Source organism: Ochotona princeps, chromosome 16 (assembly GCF_030435755.1).
Source record: "Ochotona princeps isolate mOchPri1 chromosome 16, mOchPri1.hap1, whole genome shotgun sequence".
Classification (NCBI taxonomy): domain Eukaryota; kingdom Metazoa; phylum Chordata; class Mammalia; order Lagomorpha; family Ochotonidae; genus Ochotona; species Ochotona princeps.
The window spans coordinates 46,303,313-46,328,105 of NC_080847.1; the positions used below are offsets into that span (position 1 = coordinate 46,303,313).

At 53.0% G+C, this 24,793-nt stretch overlaps 1 protein-coding gene across 1 annotated transcript in view; it reads right to left on the minus strand.

Annotated features, from left to right (window-relative positions):
* Nucleotides 1-24,793, minus strand: part of PEPD (peptidase D) — a 102,625-nt gene that overhangs the window by 41,471 nt on the left and 36,361 nt on the right. Inside the window, exons 7-9 of the mRNA XM_004595013.3 lie at nucleotides 23,481-23,525; nucleotides 12,317-12,392; nucleotides 11,349-11,395 (exon numbers count right to left, since the gene is read on the minus strand). Of these exons, the coding sequence (XP_004595070.2) occupies nucleotides 11,349-11,395; nucleotides 12,317-12,392; nucleotides 23,481-23,525 (168 nt within the window). The remainder of the gene's footprint in view (nucleotides 1-11,348; nucleotides 11,396-12,316; nucleotides 12,393-23,480; nucleotides 23,526-24,793) is intronic.

Consider the following 24,793-nt stretch of genomic DNA (forward strand, 5'->3'; position numbering starts at 1 on the left):
CATGAGAACAAGCCCAGAGGCAGAGGCAGCCCAGACAGTCGTCGCAAGTGTATTCACCCAGGGCTTGTGCTGTGGCGTGGCAGGTGAAGCCACTGACTAGGACTCAGGCATCCCACATCGCAGCACCAATCCTGGCTGCTCAGCCTCCGATCCAGCTCCTTGCTAATAATGAACCTGGGGTGGCTGTGGAACATGGCTCAAGCACCTGGGAGACCCAGATGGAGTTCCAGGCTCTCTTTCAAATAAATTAATATCCACCCCCCCCCAAATCTTTTGGGAGGAGTAAAAACAAAAGTACATCCCCAGGAGATGCCATGACACGCACATGTGTGTAAATCTGTGTGTGTGTGCATGCACCCTGGGGACCACATGGTAGCACCAACACAGGATCCTTGGGGCTCTGTCTCCCCAGACTGGGCTTTTTTACAAGAGAGAACGCACATGCAGGCAGTTGGCTGGGTCTGTGAGCAGACAGCAATGATCCCAGCTTCTCCTGGTAGTCCCCCTGCCATGATGCTGCAGGTGCCGGGCCACCTGACAAGGACAACACTATCACCGCAGGCAGGGAAGAACCATGCTAGCCGTCCCCAGCACCAGGATCACTCCAGCTGCCACAGCCTGGCTCCTCTGAGTCTCAGAGTCCAGCATGAAGGCTGTAAGGATGACGGCTAGGTGGGCAGAGCTGCGCTGGCTCCCCGGCTGGGGGCTTTTCCTCACCCTGCTCGGAGGCAGGCCTGCAGGAAAGCTGCAGCCAGCACCGGCACTGCCCAAGGACGGCCACTGGAAGGCGCTCTGGAGCCCACACCAAGTGGAGGCAGACACACAGTACAGCAGGCAGCAGAGCCTGGCTTCTGATGTCTGCGCTCCCTGCCAGGGGACAGGAGCCTACTGTTGGGGCCTCCAAGCAGTGAGTGCCCCCTCCCCAACTCCACAAGCCCGCCCACCTTGGTAGAGCGATCACACAATTCCTTCGGGCTTCAAGAGCAGACGCTCCTACTGGTAGACATGGAAATGCCATTCAGCGTTCCTGGATTAAACCCGTCATGCCAGCCACAGAACCCAGAGCTAGGAGGCGAAAAACTCACGGCCTGAAATAATTGCTCCCACAGGGAGCGCCTGTGTGCGCCAGCATGTAATGGGTCTGGCTGAGAAAGTTCTAAAAGCTAGCACCAACCCTTGCAGCATCATCACAGCTGTCTGCCTGCCCCGGGAGCCGAGGCGGAGGAACTGTGGTTATAGGGGAACTCCTTGCTAGACGCTCTGAGTCAAGGAGTGGATCTCTCTTGTGGTCACAGCCAAGCAGGGCAACCTCTGCCAAGCGGGGCCTCGGCCATCCCCGTGCCTGCCAGGGGGCTCCTCCAGAGCCATGTAAGCAAACCAAGAGAGGAGCCTCTGAGGTGGGGGTGGAAGACCAGGACCAGCTCAGGCACCAAGGCCCCTGGTGGGAGTGCAGCTCACCATCTTTCCATGCAAAATGCACAAGCAGTGTTTTCCCCACAGTACTCCCATTTTTCTTGAAATGCATGATCCTTTTGACTCTTTTATCTTCACCTCTTTTGATAGAGACACCGATAGGAGAAATCCTTTTCAATTGCGAGAACCAATAATGTGAGAGAGATGAAAAGGGCCGGGCACGGGGGGGGGGGGGGGGCGGGGGCAGAGTGGTGGGGGGAGGTAACAACAAGCTGGGTCGGTGTGGCATGCCCTAGGCTGCAGCTCCGGAGGGATTCCAGCCCAAGTTGCCAGCTCATCTGATTTTTCAACACAAGTCAAGCAAAAAAGAAAGAAACAAAGAAAGAGAGAGAGAGAGAGAGATGGAAGTTAGGGAGGGAGAGCAAGAGTGAGCATAAGCAAAGAAATCACTCATCCATCTACCAACTCACTCCCCAAATGACCACAGCAACTCAGGGCTGGGCGAGGCCAAAGCCAGGAGCCTGGAACTCCAGCCGGGTCTTCCAGGCAGGTGGCAGGGACCCAAGGACTCGGGCCATCATCTGCTGCGACCCAGGATGTGTCAGCAGAGAGCTGGGCTGGGAGTGGAGCAGCTGAGACTTGAACCAGAGCTCTGATATGGGATGCCGTCATCACGAGTGGCAGCTTTACCCACCGTACCACAACACCAGCTCCAATCTCTGAATCACTGAATCCAATGAGCCAAAACCAGCCAAACATCCCACTGACACCACCTGAGCACCGAGCCCAGCCTAGAGGCCACCAGCTCGCAAGCGCTAGAAATTCCTCCTGGGGAGACAGAGTTGAGGGAGTGGGGGGGATACCAAAATCCTGACCTGACAGAGGACCTGGGAAGCCCTTCTGGGGGCTCTAGGCCACTCTCTGGGGGCACAGGCTCCCAGCCCATGGCCAGGATGCTGCTGATCTACCTCTACAACTCCTAGAGCAAACACATAAAAGCAAGGGAGGAGGCTGAGGCCTGGCATCATGAGCTAAAAGCACGACTGATGTGTATCTAGCTCTAAAAATCACAATTACACACCTTCCAGGATCCTATAAAACACAGACAAAATATTTTTTCAGTCAGCCACAAAAAAAAAAAAAAAAAACCCTCAAACTTAAACAAACGCACAAGGCTGCATTCTCCAACTCCAATGATGACAAAAGCGGTAACCAAGCATGCAAAGGGAACCCGGGAAAATCTAGCAACATCTTCCTGGAGAGGGAACTAAGCTCATTTCTTGGATCAAAAGACAAGCCTACTGAGCTTATGAGGATATGGTCAGGGTGGGTATTAAAGAGATGGACCCCATTGCACTCACTGCTAATGCAAAAAAAGAATGAAAATGAACTGAGGATTCAGTGAGGTGAGTGAAGAGACGGAAGCTCAGAACAGGCTGGAGGAGGAGAGGAGAGAGGGATTAATAATACAACGGGAAATCAAGGAGGCAGACAAACGGGAGAGCCGAAAAATAAATTTAAGAACTGATTTTATGAAAAGCCCAATAAAACACAAAATCTGGCCGTGCTCGTCGATAGAAAAAGAACCCAAACATGTAACGTGAGGGGGGAGGGAAGCAGGATGGCAGGCAGAGCAGACATTTCAAAACTTCTTGGAGACTCGAATCGGTGTCTCGGTTCTAAATCTTGGACGGGAAAAACACTTTCCATAAAGACATATTAATGTTGACTCTAAGAGCAACAAAGTTGTAATAAGGCAATCCATGAGAGAAGCTGGAGAGCTGGCAAAGAACTTCACACTCTCGGGAAGAGCCACGAGTGATGCCTTCTGCATTGTTCCAGAAAACACACAAACGTGTGGGGAGCTTCCCAAAAGTTATCTCAAAAACACTGACCCCAAAACATGACAGAGAGCTGAAAACCACACATGATCTGGAGCAGATGCTATGGTGTGGTTAGCTGAGTCACCGCTTGCAGTGCTAGTATTCCAAATGGGTGCCTGTTCTGGCTGCTCTGCTTCCCATCCAGCTCCCTGCTAATGCACCTGGGAGAGCAGCAGAGGAGGGCCCAATCGTTTGAAGAGGTTCCTAGCTTCAGACTGGACCAGCTCCAGCTGTTGTGGCCACTCGGGGGAGTGAACCATGGGTTGGAAGATCTCCCTCTGTCTCTCCTTTTCTCTTTGTGTAATTACTTGTCAAATAAATCAGCTATTTTTTAAAAGACTTATTTATTTTTATTACAAAGTCAGATATACAGAGAGGAGGAGACACAGAGAAGAAGATCTTCCGTCCAATGATTCACTCCCCAAGTGAGCACAATGGCCAGTGCTGCGCCGATCTGAAGCCGGGAACTTGGAACCTCTTACGGGTCTCCCACACAGGTGCAGGGTCCCAAGGCCTTGGGCCGTCCTCAACTGCTTTCCCAGGCAACAAGCAGGGAGCTGGATGGGAAGTGGAGCTGCCGGGATTAGAACCGGCGCTCATATGGGATCTCGGTGCATTCAAGGCGAGGACTTAAGCCGCTAGGCCACCACGCCGCCGGGCCCAAATTAGCTATTAAAAAAAAAAAAAAAATTCTACAGCCTTCAATCTCCATTTTCAAAAAAATTTTTATTTATTTGAAAAGAAGTGTCACTGAGAGAGGGAGAAAGAAAGAAACAGCAACCTGATGGTTCACTCCCTAAACACTTGCAAAAGTCAGGGCTGGGCCAGGCTGAGGCCAAGAGCCAGGGATTCCAGCCGGGTCTCCCACAAGTTTAGCAAGGACCCAGACACTGGGGTCACTGTCTGCTGGCACATTAGCACAGAACTGAGTTGGAAGAAGTGCAGAGCAGCTGGGACTTGAACCCAGCACTCTACTCAGGATGTAGGCATCTCATACAGAGGTTGAACTTACAGTGTCATAAGGCCTGGCCCTTATCTCCTGTTCCGAGCCTCCATAAAGTGGCAGTAAAAGAACAGCAATATAATGAACCCCATTCTGATGTCTGGTCCATGCCCACCCTCTCTGTATACCATGCCCGAATAATGCATTCATCATATCTCCTGATCATCCTACCAATGCTGTTAGGAACCCTTTCTCCAGAAGAAGAAACTGAGGTAATGTTACCAATCTGACCAAGGCACACAGCCGGAAGCAGTTGAGCTGGGCCCACCCTCCAGCTGCTGCACGGCAGTGCCTCCCTTGAGCAGACAAAGCAGGGTGTAAGTGGGGAGGTTGTAATGGCTCTGCTCCAGAAGTCTGGTCCTAAAGCTGACCCACCCAGTGCATTCCCAGAGCCCGTTCATTCTGCAATGAAAGGTACCAGGGCACCCCTAGAGTCAGCATGGGGAGCCCAGAGCACATGCCTAGAACAGCTTGCTGGGTCAGGAACACAGAAAAGCTCAAAAAGAAAGTTGGGGGGCTGGTGGTTGGTGGAGGGATGGGGGTATATTTCAGAGGGACCTAGGGCGAAACGAGAGCACCCTTGATGCCCAAAGCAGGAGTGACTTGAGCAACAAGATAAATAATGCAATATTGGATTACAACCCAAAGTATAAGATAAATATCCACAAGTCTATACAGACAGGAGCAAATAGCAGTAAATGGCTGGATAAACAATGAACGTGGAAACAGGAGAGTCATGAATAATGCATGCAGGCGCTCCAGCCTCCAGGGGGTGGCCCACCTATGCAGGCTGTGTGGCAGGGAACCCTGTCCCAGCCATGGGAGTGAGGCCTATGCCAGCAGGGCCAGGACACACCCACAGCCGGACCCCAGTTTGATGAGCTTCTTCTAGCAACCCCAGTGTAACCACGAGAAGGCTATGACAAAGGCAGTCCTGCAATGACCTGAGCAGGGCTCATCAAGATCACCAGGAGTGAGGGCAGTCTGAGAAATGGGCACAGCTGAGACAGGCATCCAGAGAGACGGATGACTACATGCAATGCCCGAACAAGGGCCCCAGGCACCAAGGGAGAAGCCAAGTGAGCAGCTGATAAAACTAAGCACCCTTTCCTGATAAAAAAAAGAAAGAAAGAAAGAAAGAAACTTCTTGTCAGTCAGGAAGAAAACACTACTCCCTTACACTGCGATAACTAATTATCTGAAATCAACAGTGAGGATGGTTTTGTGGTGAGAGGCCAGAGACAGCTCCATCAGGGTGCGTGCTGGGTACCGCAGTTGCCGACAATTACCCTGGACAGACAGGGCCTACTGCAGCTATTATTGGCCCTCCAAAGCTCGGGCAGGCCTGCCTGTATTACCAGGCTACAGACTGGCAGGATGGCCCATTTCTCAGCCCCTTTCAGAGGCGACACAAGCTTAACGGCTTAACCCAAAGAGACCAGCAAGGGACCCAGCCACATTCTGAGACACTTGGCAATGCCGAGCCATGTGGGTAAATTTCCCTACAGCGTGCCCCTTTGCTGATGTCGGGTGGTGTGCAGAGAGCTGGGTGGGTGGGCACCTAGGACCAACCCTGTTAGTACAGTACAGGGTGGCCTGGGATGAAGTTAACTCCATGGAGATAGCATGGCTGGCCAGGTGCAGGCGGGACTGCCTTCTGGGGATGGACCAAACAGCTGACAGAGCCCCACAGCCATCAGCCATGGCAGTGTTGGCAGGAACCCGTGGCAGCCACCGTGGCCAAGGAGGAAGAGTCTGCACACCGGGTCTGCATCCAAGAGGCCCCAGCTCACAGGGAGGGGCCCACCACATATTCTTACCTGGGGCTTCAGGTAAGGCTGCCTGGATCCAAACTGCCTCGAAGGACCCCAAACCAGACCTAGGGACTCTTCAAGGGGGACAGGTGAACGAGGGCTGGCTGCCTCCCAGTATCCAGGCTTGCCCAGGGCTGGGCGGATCAGCTCACACCAGGCCCAGAAAAACTAGAAACCCAGCATCTCCAGAAGTTCCCAAAAAGGAAGGGAAGAGGGACTTCCTGGCAAGACATTTGTGTAACCTGAGGGGGCACCTTACCCTGACAAGAGACAGGCAAGGTTGTGGCTGAGCACGTGCCAGCATGGCCAGCCCTCAGGCACTGATCAGAAGCAGCTCCTGGCCCTGGAGCTGGGAACACAGCCCCATGCAGGGCTGGTAGAGAAGCAGGGTCCCTGGGCAGGGGGCACAGCAGGGGCAGCAGAGGGGGGCACATGAAGGGGTGTGCTGAGCCTGCCCATGCTCTTGGTGTGGTCCACACGCCAGCTAGGCTCGTAGCAATACGGGGCATCAACTCGCCCCCACCCTGCCAACTACCCTCACTGCAGCTAAAGTCTCCTGTCCAGAAAAACACAGCCACCTGCTTATTAACAACCAGCTGGAGGCTGCACAACCTGCTCCCTGGGTTGCACAAGTTCACAGAGCAACCCACCCGCCCTAGCACCCCACGCCTGGTGGAGCATGTGTGTGGTGTGAGCATGTGTGCAGTGTGCAGCTGTGTCTATGTGCAGTGAGTATGAGGAACATGTGAATGCATGCAAAGCTGTCTGTGGCATGTATGTGGTATGATGTATGTGTGTCATGTGTGCCATGTTTCTGGTGTGCAGGCGTGTGGTGTGTGTGTATATGATAGGTTTTATGCATTGTGTTTTGGTGTGTGTATGTGTGCAGGTGCATGTGATATGTGGAATATGTATTGTGCTAGGTGTGCACATGTGGTCTGTGGTGTGCGTATCTCTGGTATATAGGGATATGTGGCTACATGGCATAAGTGTATGTGTGGGTGTATATATGTGTGATGTGACATGTGCTAAGTGTGTGCAGGTGGTGTGTATGTGTGTCTGTGTTTAATGATAGGAAGAGACTCTCAGGCTGCGTCCCCCTACTGCCACCCAAAGCTGGCCCCACCGAGCACAGGACCATGCACCCTCCCTGTCCAAAGCAACAAGACCTTTGGTGTGAAAGCAGCCCAGTCGCCAAGTGCTTCATCAACAGGGGGTGGGGTGTGAAAAAGAGGCTATCCCTGTGCGTTGCTCCAGGATGACCCCAGCCTTGACCAGGGGTCTACAGAGGGATCTCAGATAGGCACCAAGAAGCCCAGCCAGGGAAGGAGGACAATATTACCCACCCCTGCCATACCAATACATGATTTTTAAATATTTCTTTTCTTTATTTCAAAGGAAGTATAAAAGAAAGGGATCAAGGGGGAGAGAGAGAGAGAGAGTGTGTGAGATGTTCCATTTACTGAGTCACTCCCCAAATGGCTGCAAGGGTGGGCTGAGCCAGGCTGGAGCCAGGACACTATCCAGTCCCTGACACCGGTATCAGGGGCCCAAGCACTTGGGCCGTCTTCTGCTGCTTTCCCGGGGGCACTAGCAGGGACTAGATCAGAAGTGAGGCAGCTGGGACTTGAATCGGTGCTCATATGAGATGCCAGCAACTTCACCCATGACCTCAACGGGCGCAGTCATCAAAGGGCCCAAATGCCCCACTCAAACAGTCAGGAGAGACACCGTAATGCCAATTAAGGTCTCAGGCTGTCAAAAACATCAAGTTATTAATCTCCTGGTGGCAAATGTGAACCAGGCCCTGCTTACACAGCCAATTGGGCATGCTCTAAATTAGTGTTCGCAGGTAATTGATTTGGCTGCCAACCCGTGCCAGCCTGCTACAAGCTGGTTATGCTCCTCGCATTAAATAATATGAGGTGATAAAACGGACTGCTTGCTTGGGCCTGAACTGGGATGCTGTCCGAGCCCAATTTACTCACACATGACCTGCCTGTTGGTTTAGCACAATTTACTACACCTCAATGGTGCAAAATGATTTTCACTTGCAACCTCACCCACAAGCATAGGGAGGAGGAAATGGTGCCTACGCAAACGCCATTCGCTTGCTTCCTTTGAAAACAAAACAAAACAACACTGCCTTCCAGATTTTACAAGTCCTTGACAGCAAAGCTACACAGAGAGATGAAGTCTGGCCTCCTGGCCAGCTTCTGACATGGGACAGCCTGCAGCCCTGACATGGGACATCAAGGTCCCCATGGGAGGCTGGGGCTGGCCGGGTGCCCGATGCATGAATCGACAGATTTCAGGGATCCCAGCTGGGTTTGCTGTGTTTGCTCACTTTCTGCTCCACCTGCTCCACCTGCCTCTGACCTTCCTGGGCAGAAATCCAGGGGTTCACAGGGCCTCCTGAGCCACTAACAGGTGCTCTGGCAGATTCGTATTTCTGCAGTGAGTTAATGAAACTTCAGAAATCCCCAGTGGTGCAGGGGACAGCAGAAAAAGCTCAGGACCTTTCTCCTCCAGTCCACATCCATCCTTCTAATGATCCCAGGCAGTTCTGGGCTCTCAGATGCTATCCCAATGAGACACAGCCCTCCAGGACACAGGACACAAGGAAACCCGAGTAGTGGTACACTGAGAAGAGTCAGATGTCCCCAGGAGCCAGAGGATGCTCTTGAGTCCAGCCAGGGCCACTCCCAGATGTGATGACACACCCTGGACAACCATCTTCAGGGAGTGGTGACACCCTGGGACAGACTCCATCTCTTTTGTCGTCCGTCCATTTTCTACAGAGCAGTTTCCCAGTCCCAACCCTACCTCCCCAGCTCAATATTCTTAGACACCCAAATGTCACATGGCGTCCGTGGGTCTGATGGCAGATGCTGCCTCTACCAGCAGCACCCATGAGCAGCTACGGGTGGGCGTGGTACACAGCAGGAGTACAACGATGCACATACCTGGCCCATCCCGCTGAATTCACAGCAGTCAGCACCCTCTGCAGAGCTGCTGCTGGACAGGAGCCCTCGGCCAAGCCTCCCAACTTCAGGCTGCCTGGTATGCAGGGAAGGCAGGCAGTAGTGGGGCCAGCCTGTGCATGGTAGTATGGGTGGAAGGCTCAGCAGTCTGTAGGGCAAAAGGGATCTCTCCCCAGAGCTGAGCCTTGGCCAAATGCAGCATGGAGACAGTGCAGGAATGCCAACTCCAACACAGCAACTCTTACAGTAAGATATCTTTCCAGCAATACAGACTGGGCAGGGGTGACCTGAAGGCATCACAGTAACACAGTCATCCCTTGGGGACTAGGGAGGGACTTGCGGCTCCAGGACACCCCTGAGGACAACAGAATCCAAGGACGCTCACGTTCTTTCTGTAATGTTTGCATAAAACCTCCGCACCATCTCCCGTATACTTTAAATCATCTCCAGATTGCTTGTAATACTCAACACAACGTGAATGCTGTACAAATAGGTGCTACACTGTACTGCAGCGGGAATAAGGAAAAGGGAAAAACGTCCATTCGGGTGGGTGACAACGTGACTTTTCTAACTGGAATATTTCCAATCTGCGATGGGTTGGATCTGCAGGAGTGGGAGCCACAGATATTGAGGCCCGAGTGCACCATCAGCTTGGTAAATGCGATACAATATACACACGGTGACCATAGGAAGGGAAGAAAAACTCTGAGATACCTACAAAGTGTTTACCAGTGAAATGACTGAGATTCTGAGATCCAGCTTTAAAGTATTCCAGCAAGACAAATGAGCGCAATTAAACAAAACGCTGATGGGGACTTCGGGGTTCATTGTACTATTCTATTCCATTTGAAATTTCCCTTTTAAATTAAAAACAAAAAGTCTTCCATTACCTGGGCTGGGGGATGAGACCTGGGGAGGAAGCATTCTGGGACCCATGCAGCTCCATGAAGCCTTAGCAGCAGGAGCAGGGTTTTGCTCTGGGATGCCAGGGGTGGATGCATGGCAGGGCTCCGTGCCATGCTGAGCTCATCCTGCTCTGGTTTCTTGGTTATTTTTATTTCAGCCTCAACTCTGGCCCAACGATGCATAGACAGTTTCTAGGGCAGTGGCCACCTAAGGGAGCCACTGCCCAGCCCACCTCCTGAGGGTGGCCCCACAGTGCTTTTCCTGCCCGAGAGGCTCAGGGTGCAGAGGGCTGAGGGAGACCACAGACACTGCTCTGCCGTGAGGGTCCACATCTCTGAATGCTCTGCCCTGTTCTCTCTGGTGAACCTTGGCTGCCCACCCTCTGTGGGGACAACCGAACAGTAGGTAACTTTTCACCTTCCCCTTTCAGGGTATACCCTGTTCAGGTTGCACTTGGAAAAGCACATGGGCCCCAAAGCCATGGTAACAGTGAAAGAAAGAGTCCACGCTGCCCCTTGCAGACCCTACCTGCCCCTTGGCCCTGTACCCCGTGCTAACACAACATAGGTGAGCCAGAGGGGTTGGTGGTGCAATATGGAGCTGGGGTTTTGCCCAGGGCAGCCTCGGGTGAACTTGGGCCCTACAAGGTGCAATGGCAGATAACTTGCAAGGCCAGGTGGCCTGGGGGAGGCCAGGGTAGGGTGTACAAAGTGGCAGCGTTTTCAGTGTCCCCTTTCTAGAGCTCGCTGACAGGACAGTGGCTGGTGGGAGACCCTGGATTGTGGGTGGGAAGGAAGACATGGGTGGTCTGGACCTGACCCCAGTGGCTCCCTGCTGGCCCCCAGGCAGCAGTGTGCCAGACCCTGGGACCTAGAGCAGGGCTGGGCAGCCCCAGTAGACACCCTGGGTGAACTGCTCACTACAGGCCTAATTGGAGCCCTCCAGAGCACTTTAGGAGTCATTTAAACATCCTTCGACCCAGCAGTCTACACACAGCAGACATAACAGCAGTGTTTACACACAAAGCTGACAAGCTGCTTCACTGGCAGCCTTCACACACACAATAGCCGCTATTTGGTCAAGTTCACTGCAAATTGTAGAAGTGAAGTCCAAGAGTGGAGTGCTGGGCACTAAACCGCCCCGGAAAGTAATCAGAGGCCATTACCACCCAACACTCGGTCAAGGGCTGCTGGCGGGAGAAAAACCAGTCCAGCCCACCACGCTGAGCACTGCTCACCGTCCCCATGGCGGCCGCAGCACCTCATCTGTTACTCGCTTGCAGAATATAAATCACTTTCTTATCATTAGTTTTATTTCCATCTTTACCAAGAGAGACACCGCTTACCTCTCCATCTCATACTCTTTCATTCCCACTTTGACGGCCTTCATGACCTAGAGGAAGGATAGTAAGCAAAGCCATTTGTGTTAAGCAGATAAGTAACATGGTATTATAATAACGCAGGGCTGCTTCAAACAAGCGCCTTCTCTACAGAAGGGAAGGAACAACAGGTGCGCCTGGTCATGCGAAGGGGTGACAAATTGGAACTTTCTAAGGCTCCTAGAGCCATTCTGTTTATTTAAACCACCATGGAGCACTTCCATTTTTGAAAGCGGGCAAATGTCGAGCACCAAGCTACTGTGCAGAGGACGTGGGCGGAGGACAGCCATCATGACTACCACTAAGCACTTGGCTTTGCTTTACTGTTCATAAAACAGAGAATGCTGGGGCAGGCATCTAGCTTGGTAGTTAAGACACAGAGGCCTGCAACCCACTCCACAGTTCCCTGGGCTTGCTATGTCAGTCCTGTTATAGCTTCCTGCTAACATAGACCCTGGGAGGCAGCAGGGAGGGCTCAACCATAATTTGGTTTCTGATCATCCACATGAGAGACCCGGATGGAGTTCCTGGCTCCCAGGTATGACTGTGGACCAGTCCTGTCATGGGAGCACTCTCTCTTTTGAAGGGCACCTTTTTTTATAAAAAGGAAAAACTGGTCTGTATAGATGACGTTGCCCATCAGTCACCCTGCCTTGTAACGTGACCGTCTCATGGTAGGCATTGGCCTATCCCAGCCACACTGGGTGTCCCTCAAGACACCCACACACAGCCTCAGTAGGGTGGGGACGAGAGCAGGGCTTCGCCATCTCTGTCCCGAGTCCACCAGGACATAGTGAAGAGTGATCGCCATGCAAACTTCCTCCCTTTCAAGCAGCCGTTGGGGACTAGGGGTCCCCACACCTCTCAGTGCGCATGCATGCACACACGCAGAACAAGCAATGCTGCCCACCCAACCAAGCAGGCAGCCACCTCACCTCCCGGTGAGCCTCGCTGGAGATCCGATTGGTGTAGCGCAGGACCTCTAGCTCCATGTCGGTCTTGAACACTCGACTTCAGAGAGGGAAGAGAAGGTGGCAAGTTAGTGACTTCCAGCACGGCTGGCCAGATGATTCCTCCAGAAAGCTCTTGGGGCCCAACACACCCAGCAAGGCCTGGGTAGGGCACTGTGCCAAGCCTGCCAGGAGCTGTACAGGCCGGGAGCGGGGAGCACCTCCCACCCCAGGGGGAATCAGCTGCAATAAGTAGTACAGAAGACAGCCCCTGGGTATGTGTGGGTTGTGGTGGAGAACACAGCAGCTGTCCATCCCGCTTGCATATCAGCCATGGGCACACTGGCTATTTCCTGCCATAGGAAGGCACCACTTTGTCTCCCCTACTTCCAGCCTGACTCACAGGGCAGCATGGAACACCATGTGACACAGGTGTCTGCCTGAGATGGGGGGTGTGCAGGACAACGAGTGGTAGCAGCTGGTTGGGGGAGAGAAGCAGGAGACCAGGACAGATGAGCAGGGCAGAACAGTCAGGAAAGAGAGTGGGGACAGACATGTGTGGGGATGCCTGAGACTCACAGGTTAGGTGGAGACTGGGGTGAGGCCTCATGTGCCCTGTGCCCCCCGGGAATGGAGAAGAGTCATCACCGCCCACGTCCTGCACCTGGCCCCCCGCGGCACCACAGGGTCCTCACAACAAGCTCCGGCCAAGGGGCCCAGGTGGGATTCGGTTTCTCATCTTGCACTCACTCTCCTCCCAAGCAAGATTCACACAGTGGGGCTAAGTAAATGTGAGTCTGCCTCTGCCCGTCTCAAACATCTGAGTCCAGCCCAGGACATTTCAATGGTAGAGTGCAGAGTGCAGAGTGCAGAGGCCCCAAGGCCAGGCCTTGGAGAGGGACTCCCAGTCACAGCCCCCTCCCCTTCCCAGCTGTGTAGCTAGGACCCTTACTTGGAGCCTCAGTTTCCTCATTAGTAAAATCAGAGACAGTCACAAATGATGTCTATGCTGGGTTGCTGTAAGAATGAAGGTTTGATGTCTCAAAGCACTGAGAGCAGGACCTGGTCAATGCCACAGACTCCATGGATATTGCCTCGGGCTCACTGCCCGTGCCAAAGCCACACAGATCCCTGTCGCCCCTCGCAAGCTGCCCTGATTCTCATTGTTGTATTCCTATGTCACTAAATCCACAGTCACTCATGTACCTCAAGTAAAATGGTACAGGGGCAGCCTTGTGGCTTAAGCTGTGCCTGTGATGCTGCCACCATGTGTGCGAGCCCTGGCTGCTCTCCTTTCGATCCAGCTTCCTGCTAGCACACCTAGGAAGGCAGTGCAGGACGGTCCAAGTGCTTAGGCTCCTGCCACCTAGGTTGGGGATCTGGAAGAAGCTCCCAGCTTCTGGTTTTGGCCTGGTCCAGACCTGGATACTGTGGCCAATTGGAGAATAAATAAAATAAAATGGGATACTATTTGCATTTAGCCTATGCAGATCCTCCTGTATACTTCAAGACATCTCTGGATTATTTGCCACACCTGGCAGAATGCAAATGCTATGTAAACAGCTGTTACACTGTACGGCTCAGGGAATGGTGGTTATGCATTCAGATTAGAGGCAGTCCTCCCAGGTGTAAATCACACTGGTCAAGAAGGAGACCTGAGGCAAATGACAGAGTCCTGTGACTGGCAGAGGTGATTCAGCGCATCCCAACATGGACAGCACTTGCTTCGCATGGATTTACTGTAGGGTTAGGCATGTGGCAAATTCCAATGGTGCTCTTTGGAACTTTCTGGAATTGTTACCATTTTTGCTTTGCAGTTGGTGGGACCTATGGAACGCAGCACTGACTATATTTCCAAACAGGTACATCAGGCCCACAAAGCTAGATGAATCTCAGAAAACAAACAGAGCCTCCCTTCTTTTTATATTATCACCGACTTGGGCCCGCTCTGTGTAGGTCCTATGGATGCTGGCTGCCCTGCCCACCTGCAGAACCAAAGTCCTCGTCACACGTGCTACAGGGAATTGGCCAGTCCTCTGCAAAACTATACTCCCTATGGCCACACCCCTACACCGGCCTCCAAAGAAAACAACAAAGGTCCAACCCCCTTGCTTCAGCTGGGACATTCATGATGGACGAGTCCAGCTCTGGAGCTCCCCTGGGGGTGAGTTGAACTGCTCTTGTGGCTGCTAGCCTGCTCCCTCACTCCATCCTATGCACTCACCCCCAACAGAACGCTTTAGTTCATATTCTGCCCATGTATCTCTGAGCAATCTGGAAAAAAAAATGAATTATCGTACCCATTTTACCGATGGGAAAAACTGAGTCTTAGCTAAAATAATATCAAAGGATGCATGGTCCACTCAGCTACTCTGATTCCTTTTCCTTACATTAGAGCAAATATAAAAAAATACACACTGAGACAAACTATTAATCAAATACAAAGAAAAAAAAACAGTTCTTTTCAGATACTAAAAAACTCAGAAATGGAGAAAATCTTTAGGGATGTACGCTGGGGTGGTGGGAGAGAGAAAACCAAAAACAGAATGAAATGAAATAATGGAATAAAGAAGTGGAGTTGATCCAGAAGTATCCTTAAAGCAAAAGTCAAGGGCTGGTTTGTGGCATAGCAGCTTGAGTCACTGCCTGCCATCCCACATTAGAGTGCCATTTGGAGTTCCAGCTGCTTTGCTTACAACCAGCTTCTTGTTAAAGCTGCTGGAAACGCAGCAGGAGACAGCTCAAGTATTTCAGCCCCTGGCACTCTCATGGGAAACCACGAAGTTCCAGGCCAGGCCCGGCTATTGGGATCAGGCAGCGAGTGAGCCAACAGATGGATGATCCTTCTCTCTCTCTCTCTCACTCTCTCACTCTCTCACTCTGACTTTCAAAAGAACAGGCTAAACACCATGTACAGCTCCAGAAGGCAGGAGTCGGTGCTTTGCTGTGAATCTGGCTTCCCCGGACCATTCTGTCTCGGAGGATTGTTTGACTCAAGCGCACAGACTGCTTTGACAACACTCCCAAAGCTTTCCCGATGTGCTGTGCAACATGGCAAATGCCCCCTTTCACTTCACATTATGGCTAGGTAAGGGCCCCAGATACAGATGACAAAACAATGTAAAGCAACCTTTGTCGTGGGTCTCGGAGACTGAGAAGGGACAAGTACCACGTGGTGAAGGGTAGACCCAGACACAAGGTGGCAGGGCGGCTGCTCCAGAAGGGGGCAGGGCAAGGCTGTGTGGGAGTCTGTAATGCCGAGATCTGGAGACTTGAGGCGGAGCAGCCCCCGCTGACCCCCCTGCGCAAGGTCCGCTACTGCAGGAGGAGAGTCCAGCGCTTCAAGGAAGGGCCAGCTCTGCACCCCTTAATCAGAGGGGCTCATCTCTACCATGCTCCTGCCCAACCACCTTCCTCCTTGCAGGGGGAATGCCCGTGAGCACCCTGGAGATGGCAGTGCCTGCTGGGGGCAAATCAGCTGCCCTAGCCCCAGGGGAGCAGTCTGACCTCAGCCAGGCAGGCAAGGACACAGGTCTTCCCAGCCCAGCAGCAGCAGCAGCAGCAGCAGTGAAACCTTGGGCCCTGGGGGAACATCCCAGCTGCCGCCAGCCACTGACTTCACAGCGTCTCGATGACGCCAACCCAGCTGGGACCACCAGCCATTTGTCACCACAAAATGAGGACGGGTTCTTGCCACGTGCGACGCCTTTGGACACAGTGGGGAAAAAAAAAAACCGCCCGGAGCCCAGGGAGAGCTGTTCTTCCTGCAGGCGACACTGCTGTTCTATCACAGGGTACCTCCCCTGCCACAGTCCCATGCTGGTTCCCTGGAGGGCGAGGGGTCCCAAGACATGGCAGGGCTCAGTTGGGCAGCTCTGGCTCCTGTGGTACAAACCCACTTGCAGGAACAAGTAGCAGCCACCTGTACCTCACCCTTGGCCTCTTTAGACTCAAAAGGCTGTGACAACCTGAGGGACAACAGGCTACACCCAGCCCTGGGCTTCTGAATTCCTACCACCTTCACCTGCTCCTGGATAGGAACCTCTTCTCTGCTTCTCTTTCTCTGCCACCCCTCAGCCACCATCTTGCCCACCCCCACACAGGACTCAGCCCTCCCCTGCTCCGGGCATGTTACATGGTAAGCTGGCCAGCCAGCCCTGTGAGCTCCAGGTCACCCAGTGCCAGAGGAGAATGAGCAGGTCTCCTCCCCACTTCCTCTGCCTGCCTTGTCCTCCCTCCACAAACAAGTGAACTCTCCTTCACAGGGGACAGCAGCCAGACAGGCCTCGCTGTGCCTCTCCCCGCCACAGGGACGCCCAAGCCTTCTCCTCCCTTCCCTTCCACAGATGTCCCCTCCACAAGCATGCATGTGCACACATACACATATGCACACACACGTGCACTTATCTTCCTCCCTTCCACCCCCTCATCCCTGCAGCCCCAGGAACACTGACACTGACAGGGCCAGAGCTCCTTCCCGGCTGCCTCCTCCTCCTTTACCAACCTCACTTAGCTCCTCCCCCTCTCAATCAGAGAGACAGGAAGCCTCAGGGATGGAGGGCACCAGTGTCTGCATTTGACTCCAGCCTCTGTTCCACAGCCTCCCTACTCCTTGAGCCCCTGCCACTGCCTGGCCCTCCACTCCCATCCCTGCAACCATGAGCTTGCCGGGCCCACACTCAGCCTTTGGGGTCCCACTGGGGGTCCCTGGGCACCTGCAGTCTGGTGTGAGAACCGCCATGACATCCTCTGCACAGCTCTCTGAGGTCAAGGACCCAGGCTTTGCCCAAGACACCTCCTCCTCTTCCGGCCATCGCCCCCCACGTCCAGCCTGGGGCCCGGGGGTACAGTGCCCCCTCCACCACCTCTCTGAGCACACTCATCCCTCTCCAGCCTGACCCGGGTCTCAAGCCCCGTCTGCTCTCTGACAGCAGCTCAGTCACTCACGGCTCTAGCCACCCTGGTGCAGCGTGCTTCCCGTCACCACGGCCTCTTGGAGGCCTCTAGGTGTCCTCAGAGGGAAGATAAAACTGTCCTCACACTCCCAGCCCCGCCCCTGCTGCCTCCTCCCTCCAGCACCCTGGTCCTTTCACCCGAGGTGCAGCTTCCACTTTCTACAGGAAATCCACCTTTCTCAAAGTCAGGGAGGGCCTTCCCTCAGCCCCCAGTCCCTAATGCAGGCTAAATCCCTGCCTCTGTGTCACCAGGACAGTCTCCAGGAATCCTGGGCCAGCATTCAAACTTGCAATTCAAGCCCCTTTAAAAAAAAAAGATGGGACTGGGCCCCTATCCTCCAGGGACCATGCCTGGCTCACCAGTACTCCTTAGGCAGTGCTCCAGAGCTGGAAACAGCAGCCGAGCCCACAGTGGTCTCTTCCAGCCCAGCTCCATCCAGCAGGTGGCCATGGGATGCTGCTTAGCCTACAGTGCTGGGCAGGGTGGGGCAGTGGCCTCCCTGGGCCTCTGTAGCACCAACCTTTGTGGCACCCACAGAAGGAGGAAGAGGCAATCCAAGGCCCTGGACTCCCTATCTAATCTCACCTTGGGAAAGTGATGATCTGGGCTTCTAGCTGATCAGCCCACCATGAATTTTTTTTTTTTTTTATCACATTAAAAAAACAACAACAAAAAGTGAACCAGGGCAAATCATGCTGGCTCTGACCTGGTCCAGTTTAATGCCGACTTAAACAGACACCCACTGAGCATTAATTTAACCAAAGATCCTTCTGGTGCTCTGGACCTGAAACCTTGCCTGGGCACCTGGTGGAGAAGGACATGCCCTTATCTAGCCTGGTTATCTCCAAGACCCAAGGATGAGATGCTGGTTCTAAGATCAATACAGAGAACAGGACCCTCCAGCATCCTGCATGGTTTCTGCCCATCTTAGGAGGGTCTCAGCCTGATGGACAGGTGAGGCCGTGTCTGCTGCCCACAGGCAGAGAGGATTCTTGGGCTTCCTCTACAGGCACCAGGCCCTGGAGCAAGCGGAGCTCACACTCAGTCCAAGCCATGTGGGGAGACTGATGGGCGACCTACAAGGCTGGACAGTGCCACAAGAGGACAAAGCCACCTCTCCTCCAGGAAGCAACAGGGGACCACCACAGCTCAGGACTGGAAGGGAGAGAGGGCAGTCAAGGTTCCTTGGCCAGGACAAAAGGTGCGGCCAGCAGCCCCAGGCACTGCCTGGTCTCCTGCAGGGACCCTGGCTTCCAGCTGTGCCTGTGGGCGTCACCACACCTACAGAGTGGGGGGCATGCTGACAGAGAGGTGGCAGCACCTAAGCGGGGAGGTTGACGCAGCCAAGGTGGCTACTCCATCTCTGGTGCCCGCCAGTGTCCCCTGCCTAAGCCAGAAATGACCACAGCTGGACTGGGCAGAGAGTGATTTTCAGCAATTTGTTTTCCACCTTAAATATTCACAGGTCACAAAACTGCCTTGGGGCATTAAAGCCAGGATTAAGATATCAATTAACTTAGGTCTGAATGCTCTGCTCATTAACATGGCAACCAGAGAGAATGAAGCATTTCCAAAGCCGGTCTCTTGGCACCAAAGCACCATGTATTCAGCAAAAATCACCGTGAGGGTCAGGGAGCCCACCTCTTAAGGAGAAGATGGGGTCGGGCAGAAGGGTCCTGGGGTGGAGGTGGGGGTGTTCCATATCACAGGGACCCCATGATCATCCCTTCCACAGCCTGGAACCCAGCCACCAAATCCCAGAACAGGACAGACAGGACAAACTATCGGTTGGGATCACACATGCTCATGAGGCTTCATGGGCAAGCCCTCTCCAAGGCCCAAGGCTGTGAGATACCGATGGCTCAGCCCAGCACCAGGGACTGCCTGCACCAGGGACTGCCCGGGGCCTTCCCTCTGCCCCTGATGCTGCAGCATCCCTGCTCTTGCCTTCTGATGCAAAGAAATTCAGAAGCCGCCATGCCCTTGGAACCCCTTCCTCGTTAACGCCAGTTGCAATGCCTGCTCATTAAGAGATGAAGATGTGCAACCCCTCTGGAATGTTCTCTGCACGTGACCAAAGGCGTCATTCACACCCCCGCTCCAGTTTGGAACATGCTGCCTGGGATGAAGGTTCTCTGGGGCCCATAAGCCTCTGACATCCCCAAGTTTACCATGTCCCCTGCATGCACAGCAAGCCAGGGGAGCAGAAATAGACACGTTACTCATGGCCTGCTTAATGCATGCGGGACACCTCCCCTCCGTGTTATTAACAGCTCTACAACCGGCGTGTGACTCAATTTGACTCAGTCTCACTTAAAACCCATGGAGGCGCACGGCGATTGCTGACACGCTTGCTCTTCTGGGATGTTTCCAGAGGTACTTAGCCGGAACCCAAGGCACCAAGCTATTAGACGGCATGAAAGCGTCACCTTTTATTCCCTACTCTACCTCCAGATCAATTTAATCATCGGCAAAACGGGAAAGCAGAACCGCAGCCTAAATGGTGGGAGTCAGACGTCTGCTCTTATTGAGTTTCAACTTTTGACCTTCACATTCAAACTGCGATACCCGGTGCCCGAACAGCAACGATCCATTATGATCTCATGTGTGGTGGGGAAGAGTATGATTATAGAGGAATTTACAGAAAATCAAAAAGGCGCTGCTTGGGAGAATGGAAAACAATAAAACAGTCACACAGAGGAAACAAATGACGCCTAGACAGAAATGAGAAGCCAAGCAGCCCGTGCAGGCAGACACTGCTCGCTGCCTCCTGCTTGGAACCCTGTGTCCCCAGCCGAGCTCCCAGCTGGGAGCTGGGGGTGTGTGTGCACGCTGAGGAAGCTGCACACCTCTAGCTCCCTGCACTTGGCCTTGGCACCACATCTGGCCTAGCTCTGAGCTCCTGATTAAGTCAGGTGGGGCTCAGGGAACTGAGGCTGAGATTGACCGGCAGGCCCCACCTTCCAGGGCACACCCCCGCACTGAGAGACGTTGAGGTCAACCAACATCTTAGGGCAGGTCACTAGCCTCCCTGTGCCTCAGTTTCCTCATCTGTAGCAGGGGAGAGCTACAGCACCTAGCTGGAGCCCACACTGTGGTGCAGTGGCTTACATCTCTGCTAGGCTGGTATCCTATATGAGCACTAGTTTGAGTGCCAGCTGCTCCACTTCCAATCCAGCTTCCTGTTAATCCACCTGGAAAAGCAGCAGAAGATGGCCAAAGTGCATGAGGCTTTACACCTACATGGGAGACCTAGAAGATGCAGGCTCCCTGCTTCAGCCTGCCATAACCCTGACTGTTGGGGCCATTTGCGGAGGGAACCAGCAAATACAAGATCTCTTTTTCTGTCTCTCCTCCCGTTTCTCCATAACTACCTTTCAAATAAATACATGAACCTTAAAAGGAAACAACAACAACAACAAAACAACCCTACAGCACCTGACAAAACACATAACAAACTTGCTTACATTAGGAGACCCATGTTGAGGGCTCAGCAGCAGGTCACCATCAGTATATCTAGATGTGTCAGCATGCAGCTCCTGCCCTCGTGCCACCCCTGAGCATGCACTCACCCTGCCAGTCTGCTGCCCTCTACTGAACAACACACCCAACATTGGGTGGGGTCTTGACAAGGGGCTCATTTAGCGCCTAGTTTTGGGTCATCATGGTCACAGCCTGGCTCTGGCGAGGACCTCCTGACAGATGACATCACAGCAGTGGGAGCACGAGTGGGAGCTGGAGCACACCTGATCCACCTGGAGCACAGGGAGCCAGAGCAGGGGTGCTGAAGCTCGCTCTGCCCTAACAGCCCTCTTGCGAGAACCAAGCGGGCTTCCAGGAGAACTCCACCCAGTCCTTCTGAGGGCAGCGCCCTGTGGGACCTAATTACTCCTGACCAAGCCACCAAGTCACACCGGGGACTGAGGCCACAGCTTCCAACACAAGAATCCTCATGGAGCAAACTCAAGTTGCAATCAAACCCTAGTGCCAAGGCTGGACAACTTATCGAGTCCACACAAACTGGATGGCCATGTCCATGTCCCCATTTTACACAGGAAGTGGCTGAGGCTCAACAAGGAAAGGCCAGTGACTTCTGAGTGGAGGCCAGGCTGTGGCTAGAATCCCGATGGGCCTGACTCGTGGTCTCCCATGACCCGTGGGGCAGCAGCTACCCTCCACAAAGCCTAGGGAAAGAGGGTGATGAAAGTGTTGAGGGTTCGAGGCCCAAAGATTCAACTCTGGGTTGTAACATCATGTCCTGGAAAAGCCTCCCACCCCCAACCCTTGTCCATGGAGGACCTGTCACTGATCCAGCCGGGGCCCTTCCTTCTGTCACTCATCACTCAGGGAGGGCATCGGTCACAACAGATCTGAGAGCAACTGAATTGCTAAGATCCTAGGCTATTAAAATACACCCCTGAGGCAGTAAGGATGATGTGACATTTCCACAGTAGTCCTACTGCCATCAAATGCCACATAAGTCCTTTCTGCTGCTCGCTTTAATAAAGTCGGCAGGTGTCCTGATAAACGCAGAATCCGCCTTGGCATCTGGGAAATGTCACTGGGATTCAGGTGTTCTTTCCAGAAGTGATGATCTAATGGTTTTTCTCTTACAAGAGACTGGGACCCATAACCCAGCCATGGTCTCCAAAGTAGCTAGACAGTGAGTAGTGCCCTGATGGGAAGTCATTCGTGAGACAGTCTGGGTGGATGTGGGCCATTTTGCCCATCTGGGATTTACTCTTTGGATAACCAGGGGGACAGTAAAGGGACTGGCATTTGCTACTTTATCCAACAAGAAGAGGCAGTCATGAACTTGAAATCAAAATGGAGCTGGGCGCTGGGCCAGGGCTGCCAACAGGGTTAGGACCCCCAAGGTTTGGGACCCACATCTGCCAACAGCCCTTAGATCTCTGTCTGCGGCCCAGCCCTCTCACCCACCAGCACCTGCCTTAGACTCCACATGCCCCTCACCGGTCCCAGGTCTGCCAGGGCATCCACCCCCACCAGTCGTCCCCATCTCAGTTGTCACCACCCAACTGCTCATGACAAAGACCCAGGGCCACTTTCACTGCTGGTTCCTCCTGGCTTTCCTTCTAAGCTGGCAAATCCGTCACACCGCCATCCCCTTTAGAGTCACATGGACCCCTGCCACAGCCTCACTGGTAACCTGTTCCCACCCTGCCCTTATAACCGATGCCAAAATGATTTGTACAAACGCAATCTTGCTCTTTATCAGTCTCCTGTCTAAACCCTTCAAGGGTTTCCTGCTAAAAGGAGACCCATTTCACTCAAGACAAACAATAAAGCTGACCTGGCCCCTGCCTACCACTCTGCCCTCAGACTCCCCTTCCCCTTGATTCTATGGACGCATGGTCCCTCAGCCTGGATGACCACTGCCTTTGCCCCACCCCTGATGGTGGTCACCTCCTGCTCATCTTTTACACAGTTCCCAAGCTCTGATGCTTGGGGAGCCAGATCTCTCACCCAGATGGGTAAATGTGACCCTGTGGACTTGGCTCCATCTCCCAGCACGTTTCCCAGCACAGAGACAAGGCGACAAATGCCCTGTGGTATCCCTCTTCTTCATCTGCAGTAAGCACAGCCAGAAAACAAGGAGCAAGTTTTACTGTTGCTAAAAGGCCTCTCATGGCTTGGGAAGAAAATTAGAGTTGGAGGCCACGTCCAGGGCCCACAGAAGCCACAGGCAACCCATCAGGCTGGCCCTGCAACTGTGTCACCATTAAGGGCTGCTGGTATCAAAAAGGGAGGAAGGGAGGTAACAAAACAAACAAGTACACCAGGATGCCACAGCTGTCGACACACATCTGCATGACCACCTTTCTGGCAAGGGGATCAAGTGTGGTGCTTCTCTCTACCCATCTTCATTATCTACCGTCTATCTGAGCTGCGGAATCTTGGCTTACTTCCAGGAGGAGTTTTAAGCAGATTTTAAAAAGGAATTGGTAAGAGAAATGTAATTGATATTTGAGTGACTCATATCCTTTATGGGGGAAAGAAATCAGCCAATGACAAACAGCAAACAAACAGAAGAGGTTGAGGGAGAAAGTTCTGGGAACTGGATTCCTGGCAGGGAGGAGGGGGGCTAGATGGGATGTGTGGAGACAACTGGAAATCCCTTCCCCATGTACTGAGCACCTGAATAGCCTGGGTGGCTGCAGACCATACTCACCACTCAACAATCTCTGGGTGAAGAATGGTGTTGTTGACATTGAACCTGTGGACAGAAAGTAAGTCATCAGTTCAGTAGCAGATCATATACCAGAAAGAAATGCTTCCTGCAAGACACACATCAGAACCCAGGCAGAGCCCTAAATAGTCCCTTCCTGAACCCCCAATCTGCAGCAGATCTGTTGCTCACTTCCTTTGGGAGGCTTGGCAGCCTGGGCCATGTCCTCAGGTGTGGCTGGTTGGACAGCAAAGTGGCTGGACTGTAGCATTAGCTCCACCATCAGATGTACCAATGTAAGCATAATAGGAGTGCCAGAGACACAGGACAAAGCAGAAGGGGCTGAACTTTGCCAACTTGACGAAAAGCATTAGCCTGCACACCCACAAAAATCAATCAAGCCCAAGTAGGATCAACAGCTGAAAGAATCTCTTGAAACAGAAAGCAGAAACAGAAAGGTAACTAATTTGTCACAGGCCAAGGAGTGTCCAATGAGATTAACGGCTGATTCCTCATCAGAAACCATGAAGACCAGCAGGCAGTGGAATGACACAAAGCGTTGGAAATAAAGTCAACTCAAGAATTCTACAGGTTGGACCCAGCACGATAGCACAGCACTTAAAATCCTTGCCTTGAACAAGCCAGGATCCCATATGGCCATCGGTTCTAATCCCGGCAGCTCCACTTCCCACCCAGCTCCCTGCTTGTGGCCTGGGAAAGCAGTGGAGGACAGCCCAAAGCCTTGGGACCCTGCACCCGTGTGGGAGACCCAGAAACAAGTTCCTGGCTCCTGGCTTCAGATCGGTGCAGCACCGGCTGTTGTGATCACTTGGGGAGTGAATCATCGGATGGACGATCTTCCTCTCTGTCTCTCCTCCTCTCTGTACATCTGCCTTTCCAATAAAGTAAACAGATCTTCAAAAAAAAAAAAAAAAAAAAAAAAAAAGAATTCTACAGGTGGGGATGGGGGGTGGGTGGGGCCATTGTAGTAATGGCTCCACTGGCTAAACCTCCCCCCACAAGTGCCAGATTCCTATATGGGCGCCAGTTCAATTTCCAGAAGAGGTTCTTGGCTTCTGGCTTCAGGATTGGATCAGCTCTAACCAATGCAGTGTTTGGGAAGTGAATCAATGGATCTTTCTCTCTGTCCTTCTCTCTGTAAATCTGCATTCCAGTAAAATCAAGCTTAAAAAAAATTCTGCAGGCAGTAAAGCCATGCTTCAAAATGAAAACACACAATTCCCTGTTGGTGGACCTACACTAGGATATACTAAAGGGAATCCTTCAGACTGAAAGGAAGAGCATTGTAGAAGGAC